Here is a 12,765-nt window from a genome sequence, read left to right on the forward strand (position 1 = left end):
GAGAATAAAACTTTTATTAATGGAGAACTCATTGTGACCACCCTCAGATCCCAACCCTGATACCTCTCCTCTGCAGTGGTCACCATCAGCACTGTCATCTGCCAACCCCAACTGGTCGTGCACCATGAAGAGAAAATCTACACTCTTGTCAAGATGACAAGAAATGGGCACCGAGCTCGCCCACCAAGTAGCCACCTCAAAAAAAGGGTATCCCCTGTGAGGTTGGTAGCCTCAACATCTTTTCGAGGGGGACTTGACTCCTTTGACCATCCGGGTACTGAGGCTCATGGTTATACCCTTCAGTTTATTTCTGTTCCCCCTCCTGGTCCCTTTTCAGGGACCCCTCTCATGAGAGCCTGCTCCCTCAGGAGGTGCAGGGCCTTCTGCAGGTGGGAGCTGTGGATGAAGTCCTCCTAAATTTCAGGGGCAAGGGGTTTTACTCCTGTTATTTTTTTAATCCCGAAGGCCAAGGGGGGTCTAAGACCCATCCTGGACCTGCGAGACTACAACAAATATCTCAGAAAGTTGAAGTTTTGCATGGTCTCCCTGGCCTCCATCATCCCTTCCCTGGATCCAGGAGACTGATCTGGCACCGTCGGTTTAAAGGATGCTTACTTCCATGTATCTATATTCCATGAACACAAACATTTCGTGTGCTTTATGGTGGAGACCACCCACTACCAGTTTGCGATGCTCCCTTTTGGCCTAGCAACCATCACAATTGTGTTTACCAAGTGCATGTCGGTAATGGCAGCTTACTTCAGACATCGTGGTATCAAGATTTACCTATACCTCGACAATTGGCTCATCAAAGGACCCAAGTCCAGCGCAGTGTCACTGTGCTGCAAACCGCATGCCGTGCCCTGGGCCTGTTGATAAACAAGCAAAAATCAACGTTAAACTCTATCAGTTGGACTGGGATTATCAGAGTGGTACTCGACTCTGCCTGAGCCAGGGCATTTCTACCACCTGATAGGTTGAAGACAATGTCAAATCTCATTGCCAGCATGTCAACACACGGCTCACCATGGCCAGGGTCTGCCTCAGATTATTGGGTCACATGGCAGCGTGCACATATGTCGTCCGCCATGCGAGGCTCAGGCTGCGGCCCCTTCAACTGTGGCTAGCCACAGTCTGTTTCCCGTCCAGGGATCATCTGGACAAGGTCGTCACAATCCCGCGGAATTTACCTCTCTGAAGTGGTGGACCGACCCAAGGGTGGTGCTGGAAGGATGCAGAATCCATGGTCTATGGTCTCCTTGATATCGGATGCCTCTGACCTCTGGCATTGTATATAAGTTACAGGAGCTGTCATTACATATAAACGTCAGGGAGCTCAGAGCCATCCGTCTAGCCTGCAGTGTCTTCCTGCCACAGATGTCCGGTCTAGTAGTGCATGTGTTGCCGGACAACACAACCTCAATGTTTTGTGTCAACAGGCGGGGGGAGCTCACTCTCGGCCCTCTGTCAGGGAGCACTTTGCCTGTGGGACTTTACATGCTGGCGAATCGCCTCAGCAGGTACTTTTTCTGTCACCATGAGTGGTCGCTCCACTTGGAGGTTGTCCGTGCACTCTTCCAGAAGTGAGGGACTCCCTGTTCTGTCTGGTAGTGAACAGGTCGACTCGGGAAGTGTCATCAGTTCTGCTCTTTCCAAGGCCTCGGCAGGGGCACCCTCTCTGATGCCTTTCTCCTGTCATGGGCAGGGGATTTGATGTACGCATTTCTGCCGATTCCACTGCCAGCACTGGTTCTGCCCACTCATGGATTTGGCCATGGCTGCACCGTGACCACTGCCCAGATACCCGGACCTGCTCTCGCAGGACCACAGTCGGCTCCTGCACCCGAACCTTCCCTCTCTTCACCTCACAGCTTGGCTGCTGCGTGGCTGAACCCAGAGGGAATGGACCTGCTCTAGCCAGGTACAGCAGGTTCTCTTGGAAAGTAGCCCACCAGAGTGACTCACCCTGGCAGAGTAAAAGCAGTTCTCCTGCTGGGCGTTGGAGCGTAGCATCTCCCCCACTTGGTTGTCTCTGCAGTCTACACTGTGTTACTTGCTCCACCTAAAGCACCAAGGCCTCGCACTTTCATCCATCACGGTGCACTTGGTAGCCATATTGGCCTTTCATACACGCATCCTGGGCCAATCGGGTTCTCTCATGAGATGTCGATGAGGTTCCTAAAGGGCATTGAACGGGTCTCCCCCAGGGTCTGGAACCCAGTACCCCAATGGGCCCTCAACCTGGTCCTCTAGGCTCACAGGCCTGCCCTTTTGCTCTATGGCTTCATATTCCATCTCCCATCTGTCATGGAAAGTTGCTTTCTTTGTAGCCATTACCTTGGTGAGGCGCATATCTGAAATTAAGGCCCTCACTTCAGAGCCTCCGTATATGGTATTCTACAAGGACATCGTCCAGCTGCGACCCCATCCGATTTTCCTGCCAAAGTGCATGACCCTTTTCATGTCAACCAGGATATCTTCCTCCTGGTGTTCTGTCTGAAGCCACACTCCACCAATGAGGAGAGGCAGCTACACACTTTGGATGTCCGGCGTGCCCTAGCGTTCTATCTGGAGCACACCAAAGCGTTCCACAGGTCGACCCTGCTCTTTATCTTGACAGCGGATAGGATGAAGGGCCTCCCAGTGTCCTCGCAGACAATCTTGAGTTGGATCACCACCTGCATCCGGACCTATTATGAGCTGGCTCAGGTTGAGCCACCACTATAGTGAAGGCCCACTCGATTAGAGCTCAAGCGTCCTCGGTGGCCTTCTTGGCTCATGTCCCTAGCCCAGATATCTGCAGGGCCACAACGTGGTCTTCGATACACACATTCATGATGCACTATTCCATCACCCAGCAGGCAAGAGATGATAGTAGATTTGGCAGAGCTGTGTTACCTTTTCTCGCAACTGGTGTTGACCCACCCTCCTTCCCCACTGTTGGAGCTTCCGGCAAGGACCTGAGGGTGGGGGGAGCCAGCAGCGCCCCTTATACTGCGGCATACATGCGCCACTCCAGAGCCAGTCCCTTTCGGATACCACTGAGGGAAAAAAATCCAGCACTGGTGCATGTGGTGAGCATACATACCACAATGGAATAGACATGAGCAACACTTCTCAAAGAACACCAGTAATGAAAAAAGGTAACTGTCTTTTCTGACACCCAGAATCGCTGCTCCCAATGGTTCACGCCTCTTCCCCAGAGATGCAACTCTTCTTCACCATCCATGACCACACCACCCTTTTCCAGTGAGAGAAAGAGAAGTACTTGGTTGTACCTCGTACTCCCCCATCATATTCAGGGGCTCCGCACAGAGAATCGTACCCCTGGTCTTTGGATATCGAGGGCAAAAGCAAACCAGGTCCTTGGCACGGGTACCTGTGTATGCAGCCCCATGTTCCTATTCCCCCACATGTGCCCTACTGGGACCCTTGGGCTGCATATAGGCCACACTTACCCAAACCGCCCAACGATCAGAAACAGACACACATACGCTCTCCAACCTCATTGCTATCTAGGCCTCCTAACCCAGAGCCAGAATTGTTAGAAGAGCATGAGGAAGAAATGGAGGAAGAAATTACACCACCAGCCAACGTCTCCTCATCCTCCCCTGATGAAGCCGTCATACCACCACCTCCAACATTGGCTGACAATTTTAAGCCATTTGAAGAACTTTTCTGTAGGATTGCGGACTCTCCTGGTCCCACTGGAGGAAGTTAGAGAGCAACAACACAAGTTTCTTGACACATTACAGGCCTCCACATCTGATTGAAGTACCATCTTTGCAATGAGGCCTTGTTGGACCAGCTAAGGTGATCTGGCAAACCTCTGCATCAATACCATCTACCAGGAAGCGAGCAGACAATAAGTGTTATGTGCCTGCCAAGGACATGGAGTTCTTAGTGGTCAATGTAGTCGACACGAGATGATGACGACACCACCCTAGGACAACCCCATATGACAAGGACTGGAAGAGACAAGACCTCTTCGGTCTCAAGGCATATTCTTCAGCCAGGCACCATTTTCGAATAGATAACTACAAGGTACTTTTATCCAAGTATGATCATATGAACTATTCCAAATTCAATGAATTCACTCAGTCTCTCCCAGATAAAAAAGAGAAGTCCCAAGTACTAGTGACAGGAGGACAACTCCTGGTACACATGGCGCTGCAAGCCTCTCTGGATGCTGGGGATATGGTGGCCTGTTCCATTGTGACTTCTACGGTAATGAGACGAGTCTCATGGCTTCACCTCTCAAGGTTGCCCAGGAGGTGCAGACAACTGTGGAAGATCTCCTATTTGAAAGGACTAAACTTTTTGCTGAGCACATTGATGAATCCCTTCATTCATTAAAGGATTCCAGAGTGACTCTCTATTCACTTGCCATCTATACACCAGCACCAAAGAGAAGACAGGATAGATATCAGTCTATCCCGAGATCTTGCCCTCCACATTTCATTCCTTAACAGCATTATGATACACAACGTAGGCGAGAGTGACCTCAAATGCAGACAGACATCAACAAAGGTGGTTATGCCCCACCCATCTGCCTCCAAACAACAATTTTGAAAATTTGGTTGAGTCACCGAGATGCCTCCCCCGGTCCAGATGCTGTAGCCACTTGAATTAATCCATCAGTTTGGTGACTCTCTGACTTCATTCTACCCGACATGGTGGCAGATCACCTCTGACATGTGGTACTGGAAATCATCAGCAATGGGGATTCGATTTCAATTGCCAATCTATTGCTTAACAGTGCGATTAAATCATGATTAAGTTTTTTGAGTTAATCTCATGAGTTAACTGATTTATCGACAGCTCTAATAAACCATATTGTGCGACTGGAAGCCGTAGAGCAGGTTCCATTCCAACAAAGAAGGAAATGCTTTTATTCCCACTATTTTCTAATCCAAAAGAGGTCTCCACCCGCTACATTTACCTTAGACTTGAAGAACCTCCACAAGTTTGTCAAACTAGAACAGTTCAGGGTGGTCACACTATCGACAATAATCCCAGTACAGGAACAGGAGGACAGGTTCTCAGCTCTCAAGCTTCAAGATGTGTACTTTCATATTACCATACACCCTTCCCACAAGAGGTTCCTCAGATTTGTTCTGTAGTTCAGCCATTATCAATGCAAGGTACTACTCTTTGGCCTCTCTATGGCAACAAGAGTATTTTTCCAAAGTCCTGGCAGTGGTGCTGCAAACAAGGGCTTATAATATTCCCGTATCTAGATGACTGCTTCATCAGGGCTCCATCCAGAGTTGATGCGCTCCAAGCCATAATAAAAATAACAGACCTTTTCTTGAAACTTGTCCTCCAGATAAACATATAAACATCAACACTGACACCGGTACAACAACTTGAGTTTATTGGACCCCAGCTAGATGCTATAAAGGCCAGAACCTTCCTTACAGCTCACAGATTTTCCATAATAGTCAATTTCATTTCCACTGTGAGGACCAGAATTTGCCTATGGTTGTTGCTAGGTCATATGACGGTGACCACATTTTTGGTAAAACTTGCCAGATTACATATGTGCTGCCTCCAGAAATGGCTACGAACAGTGTACAAACCCCACAGACACAGCCTGAATAAACAGCTATCGATACCAATCAAGGTCAAGGACTTCTTACACTGGTAGACACAACCCCAGAATATCTTCATGAGGGTTCCCTTCCTCCAACCATGATGATCCTTGATATTTATGACTGATGCCTCCCTATTAGGTTGGGGAGCACATCTACAGACCTACATGGTACAGGGCAAGTGGTCCCCTTTGGAATTCACATTGCACGTCAACCTCCTAGAATTATGTGCAGTCTGCAACACATTCCTATGCTTTCTACCAATAATCGGACAAAATACCATAAGGGTAATGATGGACAACATCGCTTGCATGTTTTATATCAACAGACGGGGGGAGTGAGGTCTCAATTTCTGTGTACAGAAGCACTAAAATTGTGGAACTGGTGCATCCAACATGGTATCAACACCTCGGCTGTATACCTACCTTGACACCAGAACACCACAGCAACTCACTGAGCAGGAAGTTCTCAAAGAACATGAGTGGGAGATAGACACGAGCCCTACCGCACATATTCAATCACTGGGGATTCCCCAACATAGATCTGTTTGCCACACCAAAGAACGCCAGATGCCCACAGTTCTGCTCAAGCGTGGGTCTAGGTCACCAGTCTCTGGGGAACGCCTTCCTCATTTCACGGGATGCACCTCTCCTCTGTGCCTTTCCACCATTTCCCCTACTATTCAAAGAGTTTCACAGGATACTAGTTGAACAAGCCAGAGTCATTCTCATAGCCCCAACATGGTCACGACAAATATGGTATCCTTACCTCTTACACCTGGTGGTCTGTCCACCAGTCACCCTACAGTTGGTGCCCTACCTCCTATCACAGGATGCAGGTCAAATTGTCCACTCAGATCTAAAACTCCACCTGAAGGCATGACTCCTTCATGGTTCCAGGATACGGAGATGACTTGTTACGAAGAGGTAAAGGAGATTCTTTTAAATATCTGGTGTCACCTTCAGCCCCCAACTAAAACCTCTCCAGCGCATCATCAGAGATCTACAACCTATCCTGAAAGATGATCCTTTACTCTCACAGATCTTGGGAGACAGACCTGTCCTCGCTTACAGACAACCCCCCAACCTAAAGCAAATACTCACCAGCAACCACACATCACTGAACAAAACCACTGACCCAGGAACCTATCCTTGTAACAAACCCCGATGCCAACTCTGTCCACATATCTATTCAAGTGACATCATCATAGGACCTAATCATCAGCCATACCATCAGGGGCTCGTTCACCTGCATATCTACCAATGTGATATATGCCATCATGTTCCAGCAATGCCCCTCTGCCATGTACATTGGCCAAACCGGACAGTCTCTCCGCAAAAGAATTAATGGACACACATCTGACATCAGGAATCATAATACTCAAAAACCAGTGGGAGAACACTTTAACCTGTCTGGTCATTCAATGACAGACCTGCGGGTGGCTATATTACAACAGAAAAACTTCAAAAACAGACTCCAACGAGAGACTGCTGAGCTGGAATTGATATGCAAACTAGACACAATCAACTCAGGATTGAATAAGGGCTGGGAATGGCTGAGCCATTACAAACATTGAATCTATCTCCCCTTGTAAGTATTCTCACACTTTTTATCAAACTGTCTGTACTGGGCTATCTTGATTATCACTTCAAAAGTTTTTTTCTCTTACTTAATTGGCCTCTCAGAGTTGGTAAGACAACTCCCACCTGTTTATGCTCTCTGAATGTGTGTATATATATCTCCTCAATATTTATTCCACTCTGTATGCATCCGAAGAAGTGGGCTGTAGTCCACGAAAGCTTATGCTCTAATAAATTTGTTAGTCTCTAAGGTGCCACAAGTACTCCTGTTCTTTTTGCGGATACAGACTAACACGGCTGCTACTCTGAAACCTATAATATATACAAATAATTTAAATTTAAAAAATGGCATCAATAACTCCTTCCATCAAATTTGAATGAGTTAAAAGGTGCAGCTTTTTTAATTATATAGACGAGAGGTGTGGGGACATTTAATTTGAGATCAATTCAAGCTTTATAAATGTCACAATATATTGTACTAGCTACATTGTTTTCAGTCTTCTAGTGGAAAATTTAGTTTCCATGGACTAAAAAGCACTTGCCTATTTTTAAACTTTTAAAATAACTTCATGCTTTTTACATTTTTGATATAAGCTTTTCAGTATGTGTAGATCTTGTCTGCCCCACAAGCAGTCTGCAGGCATTTCATTTGGTATGTCAGACTTAATTGTGTATACAAAATTGCTTGAGATTTGAGGGACAAAAATAGTGGTTAGGTGTTTGAAGCAGTAATTTCACTCGTTCTCTCTCCCACTCCCCCAGCCTCCCAATGTCTGCAGTATCTGTATTTCTAAAGTCCAATGTATTCTTTGCTACAGAATTGGTTCCAGAATCTTGGCATTCATTTTTTAAAAAAGTCCAATCCTTATGGTTGCAAAGATAACCTTGAAAATGTGAACTCTGTGTAACTGAGAAGGGGGAAGGATAGCTCAGTGGTTTGAGCATTGGTCTGCTAAACCCAGGGTTGTGAGTTCAATCTTTGAGGGGGCCATTTGGGGATTTAGTTGGGGATTGGTCCTGCTCTGAGCAGGGGTTTGGACTAGATGACCTCCTGAGGTCCCTTCCAACCCAAATAATCTATGATTCTATGATACCCATTTGAGTCTGTAAACAGCCTGAAACAATAGTTCTGAGAAGGGTGAATTGCTTAGGTCACCTCACACAACGCTTTATGGACTCCATGATTCTGCAGTAATGGTATATTTGGTATTTTCCCCAAGATAACACAGAATTCAGCGTTTTTCTTGCACACCTCATTATTTCATTGCAGCAGTGTGCCCAGCACTTCGTTTTATTTAGGTCCCTGGAGCTGCTGCATACTCTGGACCTTTCTCCACAAGGGGAAATTAATTGAATTGCAGTGAATTCTCTCTTCACTGTTCTGTAGAATAAGGCAAAGGTATGTGCAGAGGGAGCAAGTGCTAGAGTACTGTTTGCAGTCAGGGAGGAGCAGGAACCAGAAGTGCTGGGCAGGTAGGCTGCCTAGGGAATAGAGCAGCAGCTGAGGCTTGAGGCTTGCTTCCCTGGCATGTACGAAGTGGGAGATGGAGATATTAAACTGAAGTGCCAAGTTAAAGTCCTAACTTCTGATCCACGCTGAGTTGGGTCATCTGGAGAATTCAGAGGACAAAATACTTAATCAGAAATAGTTGCTGAAAGCCTTTATTAACAAATTGTACGTAAATTAATATTTTAAACTGATGCATAGTATTGTGTGTTTGGGGGTGGGATGGCTAGAATGAAGAGTATTTCATGGAACTACAATAAATTAACAGTGCTGGAGAATTTAGAAGTTCTTAGCATAAAATATAGAGTTGCTTGCCACAGAATTTGATATCTCTGTCCTGCAGACTTCACAGGACCCTGTATATATCTTATCTCTTTGCTCCTATGTAAATGTCTTACATGTTGTTGTTGTCATACCTGTTCAGGTTACAAACATAAATTAATTACATATGCACATATCCAAGTTTTGGCAGTTACATTTTAAATTATATATTTTTGTGACTAAACCCTAGGACATGGAGTCAGAGCTGTGGTCTTTTTCTGGCTCTTCTGCAGACAAGTTATTTATCTTGTTTCCAGACGCTACTGTAACATCTCATCAGAGAGTAGGACCTCATTGTTGTAGGAACTGAACAAACAGGAAGAGATAGTCCCTGCACCAAAGTACTTATCATCTAAATAGAAAGAAACAACCTAATTTGTTTCAATCTAACTTCATTCTTTAAAAGGTCAACTGGCCTAATGGATTGGGGGAAGAAGTAGACATGTATCTTGACTTCAGAAAGGCTTTTGACATGGTCCTACATGACATTCTCAAACAAGGGAATCTTAGTCTAGTTCAAATTATTGTAAGGTGGGTGCATAACTGGTGAACGAACATACTCAGAATAATTATTAAGAGTTAACTGTCAAACTGGGCGCACATATCAAGTGGAGTCCAGCAGGGACTACATATTTTCATTAATTATTTGGATGATGGAGTGGAGAGTAGGCTTATAAACTTTGCAGATATCAGGTTGAGGGGTTGCAAGCACTTTGAGGACAGAATTAGAATTTACAGTGATCTTGATAAACTGAATAATTGGTATGAAATCAATATGGTGACATTCAGTAAAGACACCTGCAAAGTAGGAAAAGATGGAAAAATCACAAACACTATGGGAAATGACTGGGCAGTAGTACTGCAGTAAAGGATCTTGGAAATTACTATAATGGATCACAAATTGAAACAGCACAGCAGGGTGCTGTTGTGAAAACAGCAAGTGTCATTCTGGGATGTATTAACAGGATTGTTGTATGTAAGACATGGGATGTAATTGTTCCATTCTACTCAGCACTGGTGAAGCGTCAGCTGGAGTAATGTGTCCAGTTTTGGATACCACACTTAAAAATATGGACAAATTAGTCAGAGTCCAGAGGAGAGTAACAAAAATGGTAAGAGGTTTAGAAAACTTAACCTCTGAGGAAAGGTTGAAAGAATTGCGCATGTTTCATCTACAGAAAAGAAGGTTGAGTGGGGGTATGATAAGTCTTCAAATACGTAAAAGGTTGGTATAAAGAGGACAGTGATTAGTTATTCTCCATGTCCACTGAGGGTTGGACAAGAAGTAATCAGCTTAGTTTGCCACAGGGAAACTTTAGGATAGAAAGTATTTCCTAATATCGAACTTTAAGGATAGATAAGCATTGCAACAAGTTACTTAGCCCAGGTCCTTAGCTAGAAGGCACAATAGAAATGTAAAACCATTACTTTAATTTGGTTATAAAATAATATATCCTGTTCTGCTATATCTTAGTGACAGAAAGAAACTCACGGTTTTAGTTTCTCAGTTTATTTTAGTTTATACTTGTGGACAACATGTGAAGTTGGATATTTTTAAGTAAATTAAATGGGTATGTGTATAGACATATTAATCTTTTTCTTTTTTATAGGCTAAAGCTTTAGCTTCTGACATGGCCACAGCCTCACCAAGATCTGATACCAGTAACAACCATAATGGAAGATTACAGATGCAAGTAACTAGTAAGTAATAATCTGTGTATTACATATATTAATATGTGGCCATTAGCCCAGAAAGTAGTCTTTTTCACGGTAAACAATCCTTTGTATCATAAAAACTGTGTAACCTTTATTGGTATAGACTGAGTTTGAGGGCAGTCTCAGAAAATATTATCCCATGTCACTCAAACTTATTTACTTATTACTAATGTATAAATATCTTGGAAATAATACAAATTAGCAACAGAGGGTCCTGTGGCACCTTTGAGACTAACAGAAGTATTGGGAGCATAAGCTTTCGTGGGTAAGAACCTCAACACGGCTACCCCTCTGATACAATACAAATTAGTTTCACAAGACATTTAAAAAGAAAATCGAGGATAAAAAGAAAAGCATAAAGTATTTTAGTATAAATCAGGATATTTTGATTATTTTTAGCAGGGTTTGTTTACACACTTGTAATGTTCAAAGTATGCTGTCTTTGTGCGGTCAGCAAAAATGAAATGATCATAGAATATCAGGGTTGGAAGGGACTTCAGGAGGTCATCTAGTCCAACCCCCTGCTCAAAGCAGGACCAGTTCCCAACTAAATCATCCCAGCCATGGCTTTTTCAAGCCTGACCTTAAAAACCTCTAAGGAAGGAGATTCCACCACCTCACTAGGTAACCCATTCCAGTGCTCCTCCATCCTCCTAGTGGAAAAAGGTTTTTCTAATATCCAACCTAAACCTCCCCCACTGCAACTTGAGACCATTACTCCTTGTTCTGTCATCTGGTACCACTGAGAACTGTCTAGTTCCATCCTCTTTGGAACCCCCTTTCAGGTAGTTGAAAGCAGCTATCAAATCCCCCCTCATTCTTCTCTTCTGCATACTAAACAATCCCAGTTCCCTCAGCCTCTCCTCAGAAGTCATGTGCTCCAGACCCCTAATCATTTTTGTTGCCCTCCGCAGGACTCTTTCCAATTTTTCCACATCCTTCTTGTAGTGTGGGGCCCAAAACTGGACACACTACTCCAGGTGAGACCTCACCAATGTCGAATAGAGGGGAATGATCACGTTCCTCGATCTGCTGGCAATGCCCCTACTTATACAGCCCAAAATGCCATTAGCCTTCTTGGCAACAAGAGCACACTGTTGACTCATATCCAGCTTCTTGTCCACTGTAACCCCAGGTCCTTTTCTGCAGAACTGCTTCCTAGCCATTCGGTCCCCAGTCTGTAACAGTGAATGGGATTCTTCCGTCCTAAGTGGAGGACTCTGCACTTGTCCTTGTTGAACCTCATCAGGTTTCTTTTGGCCCAATCTTCTAATTTGTCTAGGACATTCTGTATCCTATACCTACCCTCCAGCGTGTCCACTCCTCCCAGTTTAGTGTCATCTGTAAACTTGCTGATAGTGCAGTCCATGCCGTCCTCCAGATCATTAATGAAGATATTGAACAAAGCCGGCCCCAGGACCAACCCTTGGGGCACTCCATTTGATAACGGCTGCCAACTAGACATGGAGCCATTGATCACTACCCGTTGAGCCCGACAATCTAGCCAGCTTTCTATCCACCTTATAGTCCATTCATCCAGCCCATACATCTTTAACTTGCTGGCAAGAATACTGTGGGAGACCGTATCAAAAGCTTTGCTAAAGTCAAGGAATAACACATCCATTGCTTTCCCCTCATCCACAAACCCAGTTATCTCCTCATAGAAGGCAATTAGGTTAGTCAGGCATGACTTGCCCTTGGTGAATCCATGCTGACTGTTCCTGATCACTTTCCTCTCCTCTAAGTGCTTCAGAATTGATTCCTTGAGGACCTGCTCCATGATTTTTCCAGGGACTGAGGTGAGGCTGACTGGCCTGTAGCTCCCCGGATCCTCCTCCTTCCCTCTTTTAAAGATGGGGACTACATTAGCCTTTTTCAAGTCATCCGGGACCTCCCCCGATCGCCATGAGTTTTCAAAGATAATGGCCAATGGCTCTGCAGTCACATCCGCCAACTCCTTTAGCACCCTCGGATGCAGCGCATCTGGCCCATGGACTTGTGCTCGTCCAGTTTTTCTAAATAGTTCCGAACCACTTCTTTCTGCACA

The 12,765-nt window shown here is 44.9% G+C and overlaps 1 protein-coding gene across 4 annotated transcripts in view; it reads left to right on the forward strand.

Moving 5' to 3' along the window:
• Positions 1-12,765, forward strand: part of WWP1 (WW domain containing E3 ubiquitin protein ligase 1) — a 137,395-nt gene that overhangs the window by 18,425 nt on the left and 106,205 nt on the right. For all 4 annotated transcript variants that reach the window (XM_042844527.2, XM_065585854.1, XM_005299382.4 and 1 more), the window contains exon 2: positions 10,613-10,703. In XM_042844527.2, coding sequence (XP_042700461.1) covers positions 10,634-10,703 — 70 coding nt within the window. In that variant the 5' untranslated portion in view covers positions 10,613-10,633. The remainder of the gene's footprint in view (positions 1-10,612; positions 10,704-12,765) is intronic.

The sequence above is a fragment of the Chrysemys picta genome, chromosome 2 (genome assembly GCF_011386835.1).
Source record: "Chrysemys picta bellii isolate R12L10 chromosome 2, ASM1138683v2, whole genome shotgun sequence".
NCBI classification, from domain to species: Eukaryota; Metazoa; Chordata; order Testudines; family Emydidae; genus Chrysemys; species Chrysemys picta.